The 19,898-nt window shown below is 49.5% G+C and overlaps 1 protein-coding gene across 2 annotated transcripts in view; it reads left to right on the plus strand.

Moving 5' to 3' along the window:
- Positions 1-3,695: 3,695 nt before the first annotated feature.
- The window catches only part of SFXN5 (sideroflexin 5), a 79,287-nt gene continuing 63,084 nt past the window's right edge, over positions 3,696-19,898 (plus strand). The window contains exons 1-3 of one of the 2 annotated variants that reach the window (XM_042871753.1): positions 3,696-3,792; positions 11,539-11,607; positions 18,645-18,722. In XM_042871753.1, the coding sequence (XP_042727687.1) occupies positions 3,736-3,792; positions 11,539-11,607; positions 18,645-18,722 (204 nt within the window). In that variant the 5' untranslated portion in view covers positions 3,696-3,735. Of the gene's footprint in view, positions 3,793-4,217; positions 4,235-11,538; positions 11,608-18,644; positions 18,723-19,898 lie in introns of those variants that run through there. The other variant, XM_042871754.1, reaches the window with a different exon arrangement.

A 19,898-nucleotide genomic window follows, 5' to 3' on the forward strand; every position in this document is an offset into this window, starting at 1 on the left:
CTGATTTATTGACAACAGCGTCTGTGCTGATAGCACTTGGACAGTGAGTGACATTTATCTGTTTATTTTCTGAAGGAGGATGACGGTGCCCAACTTCTCCACGCTGATACATACCATTATTAGTCCCAAAGCACCCGCTGCCACTCTGGGGGGTGTTGTTGCTGCAGGATGAGCTTGAGTTCATCTCTGAATATTGCCCGTGCGTGAGCTGAGGGGTGTGAGCCCCTGCAGGCTTTCTTGCGTGTGCCACAGAGCTGCTCTGGGGGTTCAGGTCTGCAGCTCCATTGTTCGCTCCTGGCTTGGCCCTAAGGTACTGTGAGCAGAAAAGTTGTGATTGCATTCCTGAGGATTTGTGGGGAAAACAGCAGCTGAGGAGAGGACAGAGCCCCTGACCGTGTGGTGCTGGGGGAGAAAACAGAGCTCACGTTGCATCGGAGGCACCGCGCAGCTCAGAGCCTCGCGTGCACAGGGAGGCAGCACGGCTTTGTGCCATGCTTTTACCCGCTCCTCTGGGGTACTGAGTGCTTATGTTTCTTTGCTTGGCAGAGGGTTGATCCGCAGCCTAGACCTTTGCCTCTAGCTTCTCTGCCCTAATCCCACCCACCTGTTTTATCACTCAGCTGTTTGCCTTCTCAAAGTCTGCTTTTTTTTTTTTTCTTTTTCTTCATTCATGCCTTTTCCTTCAGGAAAAAAAATAAATTAACTCCCCTTAAGCTTTGGTAAATGACTTTGCTGTCAGTGACGGGAGAGTTGTGTTAGCTCTAATCCCAGTTTGTTTTTCCTCCTGCCAGACCACAAGCCGTTATGTAGCTCAGCACCTGTCCAGGGATCATGTTAGCCCTGGGAGCCGAGGAAATGCTCAGCACAGCGCTGTGCGGGGTCAGGGCAATGAGCTGCGACCCCTGAAAGGCTGTGCTGAGTAAAGGCAGCCTGAAATGATGAGGTTAGATGGGGTTCTGCAGATGGCGGAGCGCACGGAGCAGAGTGGCTGTAATTAGAAGGTGGGGTTGTTGGAGGCTGTCAAGTCCAAAAAAAAAAAAAGAGATATTAAGGCTTTAGTGCTGCTGAAACTGACAGGATGATGCTGAATCTCTGCCTGCTTGAAAGCTTCAACGTTGAGTTGGGACTTATGCAAATAAGCCTCATTCCTACAGGAATCATAGAATTATACAGCCACAGAATCACAAAGATTGGAAAAGAGCGCAAAACTCACCAAGTCCAACCGTCAGCCCAAAGAAGAAGAGCTGGCTGGGTTTGTTGTTTGAAGCCTGAGTTGTGCAGCCCGACGCAAGTTTTCTTCAAATCTGGCTTTGCAGATGGAAGCCGACAAGAAGCGTTCGTGCAACTTTCTCCCAGAGCCAGCAGGCAGCCCAGCTGCGCACCCAGCTGTCACGTGCGAGGCGGCCGTCAGACCCCAAATCTCACTTGGGTTCCAGACAAGTTTGCTCTGTAGCTGAAGGTTTTGTTCCTCCCCCTGCCAAAATGGAAATAAATACCAATATTGAGTTAACAGTTGCTGATCTAGGGAAGGAACCCTCCCCCCCCCCCTCCCCCCTCCTCTCTTCCCCATGCCACTGAAACGCGACTTGTCAGTCTGAATGGATCTGGTTAGATTGATATCAGCCAAAGAATTGATATTCTTTCTGGTATTTAACCAAAAAAGTGATAGTCTTATGTCACTCCAAATGTGGTTTTAGATAAACAGATTCTCTCCCCTCTGTTGTTATAAAACATTTAGTGTGTCAACATTAGGGATCGTATCAATTATCTGGCTCGAACAGCAATGGGAGGGAGGGGGGTTTCCCTGGTATAGAAATGGAGAGATTTGGGTTATAAACCATACTTACTGCAGAGCCCTAATGCTTTTCATAGAATCATAGAATGGCCTGGGTTGAAAAGGACCACAATGATCACATGTTTTCAACCCCCTGCTATGTGCAGGGTCACCAACCAGCAGACCAGGCTGCCCAGAGCCACATCCAGCCTGGCCTTGAATGCCTGCAGGGATGGGGCATCCACAGCCTCCTTGGGCAACCTGGAACAGTGCCTCACCACCCTCTGGGTGAAAAACTTCCTCCTCATATCCAACCTAAACCTCCCCTGTCTCAGTTTAAAGCCATTCCCCCTTGTCCTATCACTATCCACCCTCATAAATAGCTGTTCCTCTTCCTGTTTTTATGCTCCCTTCAAGTACTGGAAGGCCATATTGAGGTCTCCCCAGAGCTTTCTCTTCCCCAAGCTAAATGAGCCCAGTTCCCTCACCTTTCCTGAGTTTAACTTTTCTGAAGCACAGGATGAAACCTTTAGAAAAGGATAAGTTGCCTTATGAAATATTACTTGTAGCAACAGGATGTTTTTCCCCTTTTAGGATGGTGTTAGGGCTCCGAGCAGGGTTAGACCCTGCCCAAAGAAAAGCAGACCCTAATGACTTGCTTTTCTTTGAGATAAGGGGGACACCACACCACGAGGAGGGGGTGAGAAGGGCAGCGGTGTCTTGTGGGGTCAGGAGGCTTAAGCCCCGTGGAAGCTTGTAGGCAACATGTGCTCAGCCTGCACTGCAACTGGACTTAATTAAAAGAAGCAAACCATTAACTCTGAGGACAAGGTACGAGGGCAGCAGGGGGTACAAGTCCAGTCAGCAGAACTGGTTGTGGGAGCGGGGCTTTGCTCACTGTGAGGGATTGAGTGCTCCCTCAGCACAAATTGGGATGTCTGCCTGAGGGTAGGAGTGCCCTACAGGGGGACGTGGTCAGTGGGCATAGTGGGGTTGGGTTGGGGTTGGGTTTGGTGATCTTAGAGGTCTTTTCCAACTGATTCCATGATTGTATGCTTCTCCCTGTCCGTTCCTGGGAGGCACATGTTTGTGCCGTCCCACAGTGATGCAGAGAAGGGGAGGTGATACTGGATGCCATGAGCTCTTGTTGGTTGGAAGGAACGACATGATTGTAATAGTTAAAAGCAATTGTTAACTGCCCATCAGCATAAAAAGATGTATTTCCACGAGGAAAGGATGAAACACGAGGGTTTTAGGAGCTTTCAGCTTGCTGTGGTCATTTGTACAGAGCTAACGTGAATGCTGCTGTCTCTGTCACGCTCCTTCACTGCCCCGTGCCTTATGGCAGTTCTGTCACAGAAACAACAGCATTCGGGTAGAAAAAAGGAGGAACACTGAGGTGAATGGGTCAGAAACATGAACTGCGAGTGAGATACACATATGCTTTTAGGGAAGTAAGAAGATGTTTCTGCCAGGGAGACATGGTGTGTTGCCTCCGATACCCTCGTTAGTTGCTAAATTCAACCGTTCTTTCTCAGAAAGCGTGGAAGGCGATGGAAGCTGATGAGACAGGAGAAGGGCACGCTGTGTATATCCAAACCCGACGGCTGCTCTGAGGGCCCCATGCTGCCCCTGTGTCCTGGCCCTCTCCCCTCAGCGTTCCCCCTCAGCTTCCCGCCAAACTACCCTTCCCATCGTGCCCCGTGCGCCGCCCCCCTGAGGACTCCATCTCCCATGCTGCCCCTCGCCGCCGCGCGCTCCCATTGGCCGGCGGGAGCGGGCCGCCTATCCCAGCGTCCCTTTCGCCGCCGGCAGCGCAGACTCCTGGTGAGCACTACATTTCCCATCGTGCCCCACGGGAGCTGCGGAGGGCCGTGGCCAATCAGAGAGGCGGCGGCGCAAGGGGCGGGCCCGGCGGCGGGGGAGGCTGTTTAAAGTGGCGCCCGCAGCGCGCGAAGGGGATGGCGGAGCCGGCGGACTATCCCCCCTTCCAGCTGGGGAAGCCCCGCTTCGAGCAGGTACCGACGGCGGGAAGGGCACGGGCATGGTGGTGGGAGCGGTCTTTCACGGGAGCGGCGTCGGGCCCCCCCTCCCCGAGAGATAAGCCCCCAGCCCCCCGCCGCCCCATTTTCACCCCCTTTGCCTCCGGCGCTGCGCTGATTGGTCCGCGCTCTGCCTCCCATTGGCCCACGCCGCTGTCACTCAGAACCGCAGCGCCCCGCCTCGCGGCGGCTCCCGCGGCGGGCAGCGATTGGAGCGTCCCGCCGTGCCCCTGTGGCGCTGCGGGGACGGGGGGGGCGATGTGAGACTGTGGGGTCGCGGGTTCGAGACCGGGGAGGGTTTGAGGAGTGAGATGGGGGTCCCGGGAGGGGCGCGTGCGTCGAGCTGAAAGGTCGTTACATGGCCCTGGGGGGCAGAACGGGCTGAGCCCGGACCCGGTGGAGTGTCTGCGAGCCCAAGGTTGTGTGGAGGTGACCGGGGGGGGGGGGGGCAAGGTTGCTGGGCCCCTTGGAGTTGGTGCACAATGCAGTAATTAGCCTCGATTTAAAAGAAAACGCATGGAAGATCCGTGGTGGTTTTGTGCTGAGGAATGTGGTGTTGCCATAAGCGGTGGTTCTGGGGTTGCTGCAGGATTTGGGGCCTGCTTTGGGCTGAAGTGCAAAGCGGTGGCCATGATGGGCCCTTTGGGGGCCTTGGGGGGCCCCGAATGTCCTTTTGGAGACCTCGAGGTGCTGTTTGAGGACCCCAGGTGGCCTCTGGGGGTCTGGAGGCACCTCCTGGGGATACAGAATGGCCTGGGTTGAAAAGGACCACAATGATCATCCAGTTCCAACCCCCTGCTATGTGCAGGGTCACCAACCAGCAGCCCAGGCTGCCCAGAGCCACATCCAGCCTGGCCTTGAATGCCTGCAGGGATGAGGCATCCAAAACCTCCTTGAGTAACCTGTTCCAGTGCCTCACCACCCTCTGTGTAAAAAAACTTCCTCTTAATATCCAACCTAAACCTCCCCTGTCTCAGTTTAAAACCGTTCCCCCTTGTCCTATCACTATCCACCCTCGTAAATGTTCCTCCTCCTGTTTATGTGCTCCCTTCAAGTACTGGAAGGCCACAATGAGGTCTCCTGGAGGGGTCTTTTGGGAGGATCTCCAGGGGCATTTTTTGGGGGTCTTGAGATGTCTTTGTTGGACACTATTGCCTCTGTGTTTTTGCCACAAGCTTCTGATACAGCTCTCAAAGTTCCTGCAGCCTCCTTCAGCTGCTCCTGGTGCGGGATGAAGCCGCTGTGAAAAGGAAAGAGCCATCAGAGCTATCAAATCGAGGAGGAGCCGAAGCCTGCTCGCTAATAAGTCCTCCCCCCGCCATTGGGGAAATCTCCAAGGAGACTTTCTTCCCACCATCCACACGAAATCTGCACAGGACCGCTGTGTGCCAACCATCTGACTCGCTAATTGCAGATCCCAGAGCTTGGCTTGACCGAAGCCGCCCATTTGGGTGGTGGAGGAGCCTGGTTATGCTTCCTTCAGAGGACCAAATGTCTGTGCTCTTCCCCATTGACTTATCCCTCATTCCTCCATAGGGTTCAGGGCAGGAGGTGGTGCAGGGACCTCCCCAGAACCACGGCTGCCCTATAACAAGGGTGTGCCTGCTCGGCTGCACGAACCGAGGGATGCTCAGCCTGGGGAGACGGAGCTTTTTAATAAGGAGAAGAGGAGGAGGAGGAGACACTACTCCCTTCTAGACACCACAGATGATTCGAGGCACACTTGGCAGCGCGTCAGGCACAGAATCGGTGCATTCTGTTCATTAAGGAGTGACTGTCACTTGTAGCAACGTTTAGAAAATGTTTCGAGGGGTATGGCAGGATGTTAATGATCGTGTACGCGTTCGAGCAGAGCTGTCCTCTCCGGGTGTATTTCCATAGTGTCCCAGGGCTGAGGTTTTCCTGGTGGTGAAAGCACCCTTGAGAACAGGATCCCTCTCCTCTTCATGGATTTGATTTGGTTCCCATAGTTTTCTTTCTGCCAAGCTGTATATAGGACTGGTGGTAGGGTAGGGTCGCTGGTGCCTGCGTCCTGCTGCCTCCCATCTCTGTAATGATGCCCTTTTTCCTGTTCCAAGTCCACAGTGCATTCAGACAGCCCATTTCGGGAGCTGGCAGCTTTTTAGGGTCGTGGAGCAAGTGAGGGAGGGCACCTGGCCAGGTCCTGTGGCCTGGTTGCACCATCCTGACCCTCCTCGGATCATGCTGGTATTTATTTACCCATCCTGAAATGTGGTTGGTCAGGAAATCTCCATCTCCAGGGCTGCAGGATAGTGCTGGGAGGAATGTGTGAGTTGCAGAGGAGCTGTGTTAGGCATCTTTGTCCTTGCAGGGAAAAAAGCACAAGGAGAAGTTTATGTGCTAGCAACAAGAGGCTTGGTTTGGAGGAGAGGAGGCAGTTTCTAAGGTTCAGAGTCTTCAGTGACCTCATGTTGTGCCAGGGGAGCTTCAGGTTGGATATTAGGAAAAACTTAGGTCTGGGTGCTGGCACGGCTGCCCAGGGGGTGGTGGGATCAACATCCCTGGACAGGTTGTGCAGATGTGACACTTGGGGACGTGGTCATTGGGGATGGGTTGGGGTTGGGGTTGCTGATCCTGAAGGTTTTTTCCAGCCTTAATGGTTCTGTGGAAGGAATGGAGCAGCGTTCAGTGATTTGAGGCTCCTGTCCCCAGCACGGCCCTGCAGCTCGTTTCCCTTCTCCCACCTCTTGCTTTGCAGCTCACTTGTTTGTCCTGCTCTTCAGGCAAGTCACATCTGTCAGGTCACATTTCTGGTTTCTTTGCTGGGAGCAGCTTTTGCCTCCCGACAGAAGCAGGTTATTTTTAGGTAAAAGAAGAAGGACATTAAGCATGAGAATGCGTGACAGGGGCTTCGTTTTCTGACCGGCAGTTTTAATTTGTTAAGCACAGTTGCTTTTTATTTATTTCTATTTACCATTAGTAGGTTTTGCTGTCTGCTCCCTCCAAAACATCATACTGAAGTTTCTGAAGCTGTGACCCACAGCCCCTGCTTCAATCCAGGCCAAATAAATGCGTGTTTGGAAACTCTAAAGAAGGCGTGGGGTATGGTGGTTCACCAAATAGTGCTGTAAACTGCTGCAGGCTGATAGTGCCAGTTAAACTTTGGGGTTTTTATTGCTGTCAGCTCTCGAAAAAGCACTCTGCAAGCAGGAGGATGTCCCAGATCTTGGATCCTGTAGGGGAAGGAGAGGGAAATAAGGAGGATGAAGCCAACTGCAAGCATCGTGTGCTGCTTGTGGGACTCGGTGGGAGCTGGGGGCTCAATGTGTGGTCATGGGCTCAGAGCGTGCTTATCTCAGAAGTGTCCTGTGAGGATCTTAATGCTGCAAATCGTCGCTGCCTGCTCTCTGTGCACTTTGATCTGGGAATTCAAAAACCCAACGTGTTCACTCCTCCCTGAGTCAACCCGCGCGCCTCCCGTGTCCCAGACAACCCCTGCAATAACATGCAGATAAAGCAGCCCTCAATTAGATATGCCTCTCAGGAGCTTGATGGCTTGCTGATTGCGTGTGTTAATTGCTGAAGGCCTTGACAGGAGGGCCCAGAGCTGCGTTAGAAGGATATTAAGTGAACACAGAAGTTCCTACTCTGGCTTCCACCTTTCAAGCTGTTTTCTACTGAAAGTGGATGAGCCGCCTCATCCGCTTTGGAGCAGGGATTTCCTAAGGAGGTTACAGGGGGATGTTTAAGGCTGCTTTGCAGCTGCTGTGGCTTTGCTGTACGTGCAGGTCCAGCCCAGTGTGTGGATGCTGCTGGAGAAGATGCTGGCAGGCGCTGCGCGGTGCGAGCTGCCAAACGTGGCTTTCTCAGCCCTGAATTCGGGCTGACCCTGTTTATCCTATGCAGTCGGTTGGGTTCTGCAAACACATGCTTAAAGACGAATTGCAGAGGAGAAAAGGAAATACAGACACCTTTTGGGTTTGGTGTTTATCTGCTAACTTCATCGAATCTGCCAAAAAAGCCATCCGTTGGCTTTTTTACATCTCTGTCAGCCAGGATTGGATTTCAGACGGAGTTTGCGTCGTGTGCTGCGGGGTGTTTTTGCTCAGGGGTTGGGTGGAGAAGCTGAAGGTAAGGCTGGGAGGTGTGCTGGAGTGAACCAACCTGTAGGATCCATGCTGTAATCCCACAGCCTGCAGCAGCAGAAAGAAGAGGAGCTGCTGCTAGAGGGAGAAGATGAAGATTTGCCTCTTTGCTGTGCATCTGAGCCCTCACCTTTTTCTTCAGGTGGCTGAAGGTGCAGGGAAGGGCTCCTGGCCCTTTAATTGACTCAGATTTAGAGTATTAAAGGGCTGTGATTGCACAGCTTAAGCCCAAACTTGTACATGGGGTGGGCTCCCGGCGTGGAATTGCACAGCATTGCCAGCAGTTGCTCAATGGCTTGTATTTTTTAATATATATTTTCTGTGGTTTAGCTGAAATCTCTTCCTAATTAATTGAGAGCTGACGTAAGCCTGGCTTTTTTTTTTATAATTTCTTTTTTTTTTTTAAACTAGAAAAAAAAAAAAAACCCAACCAAGTCTGTGTGCCTTTTGCTCTGGCTTAATTAAATCTTTTTTACAGTCACACTGCAATTAAATGAGTGAAGTTGTGCGTATCTCCTTCCAGTGCTGAGGAATGCCCACCTGCTTTAAATGAAGGTGATTAACCGACTGCTTGCTAGTGGCCATTTACTCCCTGCCCTTTCTCTCCAAATTCCTGATGCCTTTTTTTTCCTTCTCTGAGCATTTTTGCTGGTGCCCTCTACGTCCTGCATGGCCTGCAGCACATCCAGGCTTGAGCTGGAGCTCATTGCGCTCCCTTGCTCTGTACAAACTGCCATGGAAGGGAATTAATATTCCCTTCTAGGACTTAGTCTTGCTCGCAGGCTGGTGAGAAGCAGTCCCAAAATAGCCCCGATTAATCACAGGAAAATTGCAGTATTCAGATTTCCTCTGAATAACCGTTTACTACAGCAGATGTTACGGGAATAAAATGGTGGAAGAGATGCAGGATGTGTTTGAGATGTGAAGGTCAAACTCGTGGGTGTGCTGCAAGCTCTATCCATGGCATGATCACAGTGGCCAGAACTGGAAATAACCCCAATGAAAACAACAGTCCCCAATTTTCATTGAAATCTGGGACTGGTTGACTGCTAGGGTTTGGTCTGTCCAGCACAGACTTTGGAAAGAGGTGGATATACTTGGATGTCCCCTTATTCTGTTGGGTGTGGATTGATGGATACTGGGGGGATGGTGTGGTTGGGCGCTGGCACAGCTGCCCAGGGATGGTGGGATCACCATCCCTGGAGATGCTCCAGAACAGTGGGGATGTGGCACTGAGGGTCAGTGGGCACGGTGGGATGGGTTGGGGTTGGAATGGCTGCTCTTACAGAGTTCTTTATGATCCTAGGAGTGCTTTTTTCCTTCTGAGCAGCTCATGAATAGCAGCAAAGAAAAGCACGTTTGTGTAGTCGTGTTTTCAGACAGCTTCTGCTAATTTGGAAAGAAACGAGAGCCACGGGTGATCTGTCAGGTCTCCTTGCCTTCCGTAGGGGTGCGCTCCGTCTCAATTGAGTTTGTCTGCGCGTCCCTGGTGAGCAGAGCCATCCTGGAGCTGGTGTCAGCCCAGGGAAGAAGCACGTCTGTCTTCACACTGTCTTTCCTTTGAAGTAGTGATGGCAGGGGGATAATTTCTTCACTTTTTTCCCCCCGCTTCTTTTAGAAGTGCAGATGAAAGAAGCAGAAGCTGGAGTGGCCCTGAGTGCCAGCAGGAAAAGCGGTCGGTCCTGGAGCAGCCTGCACCATGAAGTGCTCTGTGATGTCTGAGCAAAGGGCACGTGGGCATTGCAAATCTCTCAAGTGGAGAACTGAATTGAGAGCTGCTCCTGGTTGGTCTGTGTAGAACCATAGGATGGTTGGGTTGGAAGGGACCTCAGAGCCCCCTCAGCCCCATGGGACCTCTGCCATGGGCTGGATGCCCCCCAGCAGCTCAGGTTGCCCTTCCTGGCCATGCATGGGGGGGGCTTTATTCTCAATTCTTCTTGCTCTGGACCTTGGTGTGTAATTCCGCTGTGCTATGAGTCAATGCTATGACCCCACTCTAATGGCCTGGGTTGCAATAGGATGGGTTTGGGCTGCTGAAGCAGAGTGAGTAATCAAAGGAAGGTAGCAACACGCCAAGCTCTCAAACGCTAGAAAGTACCAGAATTAGCGTTAATTAAGTCAACGCTAATTAAAAACCACTGGGATTTTTATTTTTTTTTTTTTCCCCGTAACTTCTGTGAAGCTATTTTGTTCAGTTGCAGGCTTTTTTTTTTTTTCCCCTTTCATTCTCATGTAGAACATGGCAAAATAACAGCATGGAGCACAGGAGCAGCTGAGAGCAGGATTGCAAGGCAGGGTGGTGGGGCTGCAGCGCCCCTGGGATCTGCTTCTATGGAGGGGTTTCTGCCTCAGTAAGTCACAGTCTTGGTGGTATTTTCTCCGTGCTTCGTGGATTCAGCAGAGAGAAGCCAGCAGGTTTCATCAAATTACACCAGGCGGTGATTAAATGCCATTCTCACTGCTGCATCCATATTCCCATCCTTTATTTATAGCACTGCAAATACAGAAAGAGTTGTTTGCCTGCTCGTGGCCGTAGAGCAAAAGCGTCCCAGTGTTTGTGAGCACGCAGAGATCGGTGGCTGTGTCCTTTCTGTGCAGTGGGTGCAAATTCTGCTTGGGAAGAGCCAAGAGAAGAAGGTCAGCCACCAGAGTGGGCCACCACGTGTCCCTTTGTCCTCACTGATGCTTGGGTGGATGTTGGGGCTGCCCACGTCTGCCCACCTCTGGTGTGGGTGAATGCAGACCTGGGCTGAAACAATGATGTGCTCTGCATGTTTCAGTGTTTTGTGGTCCAGTGCTTTGGGTTTGCCTACATTCAGTTTTTGATGTTTAGTTTTCTGGTACTGAGTCAGAACTGCTCTGCACTCCTTTGAAGCTGCTCATGACTGCCTGCAGTTTGTTTCACAGCTTCCTCCCCTCCCTTCAGGCAGTTCCCAGCTTTCTGCATCCCTTCCTGGTCTTCTAGCTGCAGTTGCTGCTCCAGGTGAAAGCATGCCCCGTCCCTGCAGGCATTCAAGGCCAGGCTGGATGTGGCTCTGGGCAGCCTGTTCCGCTGGTTGGCGACCCTGCCATAGCAGGTGGTTGAAACTGGATGATCACTGTGGTCCTTTTCAACTCAAGCCATTCTATGATGAAGGTTGAAAAAGACCTCCAAGGTCATCAAGTCCAACCATCAGCCCATCCTCACCATGCCCACTAACAACGTCCTGTCTTTGCTGCAGAGTAGAACACACATATAAGTGCATCAGTGCTCCAGGTGCCTTCCAGGAACATGAAATGTGCAGCAGGAACAGGGCTCATTTTGTAGTGTCTGGACTCTGCACCCTCCTGGGGAATGCCAGGCTCTCACCTCTCCTTGTTTTCTGTGCTGTTCCAGACATCTTGGAAAGTAGTACTTCAGTGGGTGCAAATAGAAACCATCTCAAACCATAAAGCCTTGATTACTGTAATGGAATCTCAAGGTTCATAGTCCATCTCTCACCCTGTGTTGATGTGGTGATTGGCACAATGGAGCCCAGCTCCCACTCAGCACCTCGATGACTCTGATAGGCACAAGACACAACACTTGGCTTGTGTTCATCTAACTGAACACGTTTTGTTTTTCTTTCTCTTGCAGACTTCATTTTATGGCAGATTCAGGCACTTCTTGGACATCATCGACCCACGCACTCTCTTTGTTACTGAGGTAATGTCTGTGCTCCTTATTTTCTGTCTAGTTCTAGTTATCCACCTGGGTTGGATTAGAAAGTTTCTCCTGTGAACAGCAGGAGGGGCGAAGATGGGTTTGTGATGGATCTGGGTCTCACTGCTGATGGGCTGCCCAGCCCAACCCTATCCATGCCCACTCAGGTCTCTGTTAGCCACCCCTGAGGCCTCTCCCTGTGGATCCACCTGAGCAGCTCTCAGTCAAATCTGCCAGCAGTGTTGGCCTCCCAGGGGGAGAATTCCTATGTGCTTTCATGGAGGGAGAAGAGAAACACGGGTGAGTAAAGGAGGGAGCAAATCCACTGCTAGGTGGGAGCACGCTGCAGTTTTCAATGGCCTCTCCAGTCCTTTCCCAAGGAAGCTGTGTAATAGTTTTTCCTTCTTTATTATCCTGTTTGTAGCAGGCTTGAGAGTTTCTGGCCCGTTTCCATTTATTGTAGTGATGCTGTCCAGCATCATTGCATATCCCTGCTTTCATAAAACACTGAGCTGATTGTGAGGAACCCCTCAGAAGCAATATTTCCTCCGGTGATGTTAAATTCTGCCTGCTGCCAGCATGCTTTTTCTTTCCTTACACTGCTGCAGTGACAGCAGTGGGGAAGAGATCTGATGTGACTTATCATCCTTTTTCCCAAATCAGCAAGCTTTTCTCAAAACCATAAGGCTAGAATGTGCCGTGTGGTTCTGAGTACCTTTTGGATGGGTGCCCAGGAGAGCTGCAGGCAGTAAAGCAGCTGTTTTTACAGTATCAGGCTGAAGGTTGTACTTACAGTTGCAAAAGCTCAAGTTCAGATCAAATAGGAGATGGTTTCTCAAGTCACCACCCTGGATACAGAGCTGTACCTGGGGAGGTGACCTCCTGCCAATAAAACATTGTGATTCCAAATTAGCACCGCTGTGTTGTGATACGTGGGAATGAAAATCCCAGGATCCAGCATGCTCTGCAGGTGCTAGAGCTGCTGTTTACCAAGGGTGCAAGCCCTCAGATCAGAATCAAAGCCAGTTAACTGTGTGTTAAAGGCTTGGTGCTGCTGGTACCTGGGCAGAGGTAAAGGGTTAAGAGCAAAGCTGTGGATTTCTCTGTGTAGCCAAAGCCTGTAGTTGTTTCGGTATATTTTGCAGTCTGCAGCAGCAAGCAGCTCTGCTTCCAGGATAGAAGGCAGGTAGTTTGGATCCTGAAAGATGAACCTTTTTGGTATCACAAGAAATAATGCATTTCTTACTTTCTAGGGGCTGAATAACTCACTGAGGGACGTGGTGGGGCTGGGTTGAGGTTGGACTTAGGGATCTTAAAGTTCCTTTCCAACCTGTATGATTTTGTGATTCTGACTCGACTGCATGCTTTTCTACCTTCCTTTTGTCCCCATTTCAAACTGTGAGAAGTTTTTGAGGGGGTTGGTGTGGTTGGTATGGGGCAATCAGCTGGTGTAACTTAGTTCTTTTAGATACCCACTGATGTGCTGCTGCTTCAGAAAATGAGATACAAGAAATGAGGGGAAAAGCACAGAATGGCAGAATTGTAGGGGTTAAAAGGAAGAAGCTATTCTGGACCCCAGACAGAACATAAGAAAATGACAGAGGTTTGAATCCCTTCTGTGGGGTCTAAAGAGCACAGGTTTGAGATCCACGGGTGTTGGAATGGCTTGGTGGCTGTCCAAGGAAGAAAAGCCTCATGCCCATTTTCTTTGGGAGTTTGAATCAATGACAGTTGATGCTTCAACAGAGCTTCCACAGTGCATTCTGTGACGTGTGTGTGGGCTCTTACTCCTAAGGCAACATCTTGACCAACCTGGGGTCATGGGAAGCAGCACAGAGCTGCTGCCTGTGCTCCGCGTGTCTCATCTTGTGCTCTGAGTACTTTGTGTGTGTGCTGGTGTAGCTGAGTAACTGAAGTGGCAAATTAACATCTAAGAGGGGTTTGCTGGAGGAGCAGCTCCTTCCAGTGACAGATGGCTGCAGCTCTCAGGCCCGAGGTTCTTGAGGAACAAACGCGTCGCTAGCGAACGAAACGCAGAGATAAATGAGCCTCTAATGAGAACAGAGGTTAATCCCATGGAAAATGCTGGGAGATGTGATAATATCCTCTTGTCTTCATCTTTTTTTTTGTTTTAATTGCTGTATGTTGCATCATTGCATCCTACCGGTGGCTGTTTGAGGGAAGGATGAAGCGATTCCTCAGAGGGGGAAGCTAAGTGTAATTAGTATCAATGAGAGTCTTTGCTTAATCGTTTATTTATTTCCAACAGTTGAACACAGTTAAAAACTTCTTTGTCTTTTAGAGGTTCTCAAACATGAATCCTCAAGGGACGCATGCTAAATACAGGCCTATGGTGTGGCAGTGCCTTGTGTCAGCATAACAGGTAACCTCTGAAGAGGTTTTCTCGTGTGCTCATTCACCTCATGCCTTGCTTTCTAATGAAACAATATTTTTCTGTCTGTGTGGCAGCTGCAGATTTGCAAACTTTTCCAATAAGCAGCAAATGTTGTCATTGCAGAGGTGGAGCCCAACAAGTCCCATTGCTGAGACCCATTGCTGAGCCCATGAGCAACCCCTCGGTGGGTGTAATGCCTACTTTCAAAATGTGTGAGGTTAAAATGATTGGAATAATACTTTTAATTGCTCAAGTAATTAAGGTCCTTCGGGGGAAGCAGTAGGGACCAGCAGATATTTTGATAAGGTTGACATATCCCATCTGACATCAGGCTGGACACGCTGTTAGCGCTCTGTGGGAGGCTCCTCATGGAGAAAGCTGTGGACCTGATAATAACTCCAAGCCAAAGTGAAATCAAAATTAAGCTGAGCTCAGATAGGCTGCACGTTATCTGCCTTCATCTCATTGTTCATAGCGTAAAACTACAGAGCGCTGAGCATCTTGCATTCCCATATTTGGGTTTAAAATGGAAGCAGGATTAGATGTATGTTATTTATATGAACGATACCTTCTTACTCAGCAGATTGACTGTCTGTGTTTATTCAGTGTCACATCTGCTGGCTCTACTTGAACAAAAAGTTTCTGGCTCCTGTTGTCTGTCACTGTAGATCCAATACAATAGGGCCAGCTGGAGTCAAGTCTGCCATATGTATCATCCGTAGCGCAGCGCGATGCAATGGGGAGCTGCAGAGTTGCTGATAGCAGAGCACAGCTGGATTCCCCTACCCCACGTTGAATGCATGCTGCTGATGGCCAGGAGAGTCTTGCTTTGGATTCTGTGCCAAGTAAGTCACTGCTGGCCTGAACCTGAGGGCAGTGGAGCTCACAGGCTCATGTGGGGCCAGTGTGGTCTTGAAACACCAACACCAGCTCTGCAGAAGCAAGGTGAGGTGTAAGCTATTCCAAGGTGCCCTGTCTGTGAGTGGATTTTACCTTAGAAGTGCAAAATGTGACTCTTTTTGTTGTCTCTGTAACGTTGTAGTGCTTCTGGCATAATGACTTATTCTGGTCTGTGTGTGCACATATGGAGGCAGCTCTAAGCCATGTGTAGGCAGCCGCTGAGATCCAAGAGAAGAGGAGACACAGATCTTTGAGACTTAAACAGCATGCCCCAGAGCAGAGGGGGCAAGGTGAAGAACCAGTAGGAGGTGTCTGACACAGGTACATGTGTGCAGTTATTCATAGGACCCAATGCAGTCATCCCTACTCTATGTTGATGGCCATCATGGGGTTGGAGTGTCGACGCTATGATGTGGGCTGCTCTCCTGCTGGCATCTTTGCTTTTGGTCTTTCTCCTTTCTTTGGAGCCCTTATGATGGGATCCTTCAACAGCTTTTTCTACAAAGACCATTATTCTCTTCCAGTGTAGACCTGCAAGATTGAGCGACAAGTCATTGCCTGTAGCCCTGAGTCAGAGCAGCACAAGGCGCATTACTTCTCTACACTAAAACCTATGGGTTAAATCTAAGCCAGTTTAACCAGAGTCAGGTACTGGATTTTGGCTGATGTGGCTTGTGCCATGCAGCCAAGTTCTCTTATTCTCCAAAAAGTGCCTCTTGGCAGCACTCCTGGCCCATGGTAGATCCCAAACCATGGCTGGGAGTTGGCTGGGAGCGGGATGGTTGGTTTGAATGAACGCTGTGCCAGAGTTGGTGCTAACATCTTGCCCAGGACCGATGTTTCCAGTTTCTGGCTTATTTAGTAGCACATAAACTATAAAATCCATGCTCATGGATTAGTGGAAGCCCATTGCGTGTTTTCCATGGGCTTGGGTTAGTGCTGGAGCCCAAAAGGCTCTTTATTTTCAGCCGCATTCAGCAGGAAGCAAAGTTTGAGCCCTAATGCAAAGACTCCTTGCGTTGGGTGGTGCTTCCCAGGTGCTTGGGCTGCAGGGAGCACGAGGAATGGGGTTTGTGTGCCCTTGCATCGCTGGGCTCCGTGCATCCCTGGCAGTGCTTCTGGGCTGGGGTTTGTAGGAACATTCCCTGGGTGCAGATGGTCTGTCTAGCACCCTATTGTGAGAGCTGAGACCCTGTAATCCACCACTAGAAGTGCTCTAGTTTTCCTGAGACGATGGGTATGAAAGAAATGCTACATATTAGTAAAAACTGTGGCTGCACTTCTTTTTTTAAGTGATGCTGTAAAAATTCGAGTGACACTTCTTCCTACAGATATCAGTAGAAGAAGCAAGCAACAATAAATATTGAAATGGTAGCATGACCTTGTAGGCAGACCTCTTTTTTTTTCCCCCCCCCTTCTCTCCTGTTAAAAAGGAAATGCTGTGTCATCTTAGACACTACCATCACCCATAATAGTGCTGTGTCGTGCTAGAACCCAGGGAGTGGGGCTGGCTGGCATTTGGAGCTGTTGCATACTGGGAAGTTCCTGGGGGTGGGTTGGTTGGTTGGTTGCTGCTTTTCTCTCTAGAAGGGATTGCAAAGGAATCTTGTGTTGTCACCAACAGCGTTTTGAGTCTGATTCTTTCACTGAAAATACCTGAAGCCCCATGAAAGGGGCACCTTCTTAACGTGGTCCCAGCATCCTCCATTTCTGCTCTCTTTTCATACCAATTTTGGTAAGCCTCAGGAACCATCAGCAATGTCAGCCTGGGACTCTTTGCTTTGTGAAAGTTCCCTCTCTCCCCACTGAGCTGAAAGGGGAAATTCATGAGGACTGCAATTTTCAAAGCGAATTCGGGCTTTTTTGTTTGCTGTTTTTTACCATACTAAACAAGATGGGATCTGGCCAGGGTTGTTATAGTAACTACTAAGATTTCCTCAAGAGAAGGTGGAAAAAAATAGAACACAGACCCATTCATCTATTACTTCCAGTTTTTCATTCAGAGTTACATGCTGTTCTGTGTAGATAATTTGCAAGACACATCGTGTAGGTAATTTCAGTGGCAGAAAAACATAGCAGTAATGAGCACAAATGGCTCTCCAGAACGTGGTGCTGGCATTGCTGGTTTGTTTCCTAGCTTTGGAGGCAAGATGGGTTGCCTGCCCCGGATCTGCAGCCATCGATCCTCCAGCTGTCTCTGGATGATCAGAATATCTAAAATAATCCACAGTGCTATTTTACTGATATATATTTTTTTTTTACCTGAGCTGATATGGTGTTTTGAAAATAACCATGGGTTGATGAGATGAGGAGCTGTTTGGGTAGGATATTAAGAAATGTTTCTGCTTGGAAAGAGTGGCAGTGCTTTGGCATGGGCTGCCCAGGATGTGGGGGTTCACTGTCATTGGAGGTGTCCAAAAACCATGAGATGTGGCACTGAGGGAGGTGGTTATGGGCACATTGAGATGGGTTGGGGTTGGGTTTGATCATCCTAGAGCTCTTTTCCAACCGTAATGATACTACCAAGAGGAAGAAGAGGCTGAAGGAGAAACGTGGCTTCTGCTTGCCTTGTTCCTCCGTTTCACTGTGCGTTGGAGACTGTCTGGATGAGGTGGATGCTTTTCCTTAAAAATATCAAAGCTTTTATTTTACAAATCCTTCTCCCTTTCCTGGGTGAAGGCATGGTGCTCCCAGAGGCTGCTTGTTAGTGAGAAAAGCTTTTGAAGAAGGGGTGAGGTTCTTGCACACCTCATTACTCACTATCAGTACTCTTCATGAAACCTGGAAGAGTGAAACCACCACCATAACAAATAACCCTGGCACGGTTGTCTGACCATCCAAATTCCCCAACGAAATTGGTATTGAACAGCAAAAGAAACTCTTTCCCGTGCTGTTAAAATACAATCTAGATTTGGTGGTCACTGTCTGTCCTTGATGCCCTTTGTGCTCTGACCACTGATCACAGAATCCTAAAATGGCCTGGGTTGCAAAGGACCACAATGCTCATCCAGTTCCAACCCCCTGCTGTGTGCAGGGTCACCAACCAGCAGCCCAGGCTGCCCAGAGCCACATCCAGCCTGGCCCTGAATGCTTCCAGGGATGGGGCATCCACAGCCTCCTTGGGCAACCTGTTCCAGTGCCTCACCACCCTCTGAGTGAAAAACTTCCTCCTCATATCCAACCTAAGCCTCCCCTGTCTCAGTTTAAAACCATTCCCCCTTGTTTCTATCACTATCCACCCTCGTAACCTTTTCCAGTGCTTCACCACCCTCTGTGTGGAAAGCTTCCTCCTAAAATCATTGCAGGGGTTGTGAAATAGCAGCGTTGACATGCATGGTGCTGGTGCTCAGCCCATGTAAATGTGGCTCCAGCTGCCACGTGCTTGTTCTGGGAAGTGAAGGCACTGCTGCCTTTCTGCACTTAAAAATGTATATATATCATGGAATCATAGAATGGCTTGGGTTGGAAGGGACCCAAGGATCATCCAGTTCCAATTCCCCTGCCACGGGCAGGGTTGCTAACCACTATCTACGCATCTATGTGTATATATTTAATACATACATGAAATATATACACACCAACCAACACAGCAAATGCATCTCTTTCTCCTTGAGATCACATATACATGTGTAGGAAGACCTGTCACAGGAAGACTTACATTAATTGCCTTCATAGCTTAAATTTGTTGCCTTCAATGAAAGATTTCAGTGCAGAGCCCTGCTTCATGCTGCTGTTTTGTTTGCAGAGTCGCCTGAAGGAAGCTGTGCAGTTGCTGGAGGATTACAAGCATGGGACTTTGCCCCCAGGAGTCACCAACAAGGAGGTGAGGGGAAAAAGCCTTCCTTGCATTTCTGCTTCTTTGTGCAGTCATCATGCAAAGTGTGCTTGTAGAATTAAAGAGGAAACCTCAAACATGGTTTTGTTTTTTAGGCGAGGGGAACCTTGCTGTCAGGTTTGTTGGTTGATGTACCAGCAGTGATGCATCAGCACCCCCTCCTTCTCTACTGGTTGTAACAGTTGCCTTTTCTTTGCAGAAGTTACTGTTGTTTGGGCTACATAGATCCCTATGGATGTCCTTTCATTATAGAGTATAAGTTCAGCAGTGGTTCTTTTCATTGGATCATGTTCCTGCTCTTGGAATGAAGGCATAGAAGGTATTGACTTGCTGAAGGCAATGCAGAAACCACAGTGATGTGGAGGTCTTAACATGCTTTGGGTTGGTTTTGGTAAAACTTGATTCTGCTTTGGGACAGGGAAATGAGGCGAGTGATTTTTCCAAGGGCCCATCAGTCCCATTTTCTGGATGTGGTACTGATATTTATCTGAATGAATGCACAGAACTAGTGAAAGCATGGGGAAGTGTTGCTGGGGGGGCAGGCTGTTTTTTGTGCCCTTTTCTTCCAGCTCAGTACCATGAAACAGAGCCCACTGGTGTTCCTGTAGATATTATCTCATACTCTAGTCATCTATGTGCTGACCAACACCAGGGGCTTTACTGTGGGTTTTGTTTGTGCATCCTGTACAAGACTTCAGCCCTATGTTGTGTAATATAATACAAAGAATAGCTCAGATTGGTGGCAGGACTGCTTCAGGAGCTGTAAGAAGTGGCTGTGGTGAAGGAGCAGTGCATCTCACACACAGACAGTGATGGAAATGGTTGTGTCCCACACCCCGTGGGTCAAACAACCCCTTTATTTCTTTGAAAGCTCACGTGCCTCATCATATGGATGAGAATTATTCTCAGACAAATGAAGAAAACTTGATATTTTTATTCTAAAAAGCGTCTGCTTGTGTGGTAGGTGCTGCTCTGGGAAAAAAAACAAGCATGGCTTTAAAAAGAGAGGAAAAAAAACAAAGGAAATATCCCCTCCGTGTGCTTGGTGTGGTTTGAGCCATTGCTCACCTGATCCTTTGATGTCACTGCATTCATCCAGCCATAACCTGATGGTAAGAGAAAAGGATCTAGGATTGCAGGGAAGAGAACAGCGAAGAGTGATGC

Source organism: Lagopus leucura, unplaced genomic scaffold (assembly GCF_019238085.1).
Source record: "Lagopus leucura isolate 7727_CA_CO unplaced genomic scaffold, USGS_WTPT01 Super-Scaffold_100004, whole genome shotgun sequence".
Taxonomy (NCBI): Eukaryota; Metazoa; Chordata; class Aves; order Galliformes; family Phasianidae; genus Lagopus; species Lagopus leucura.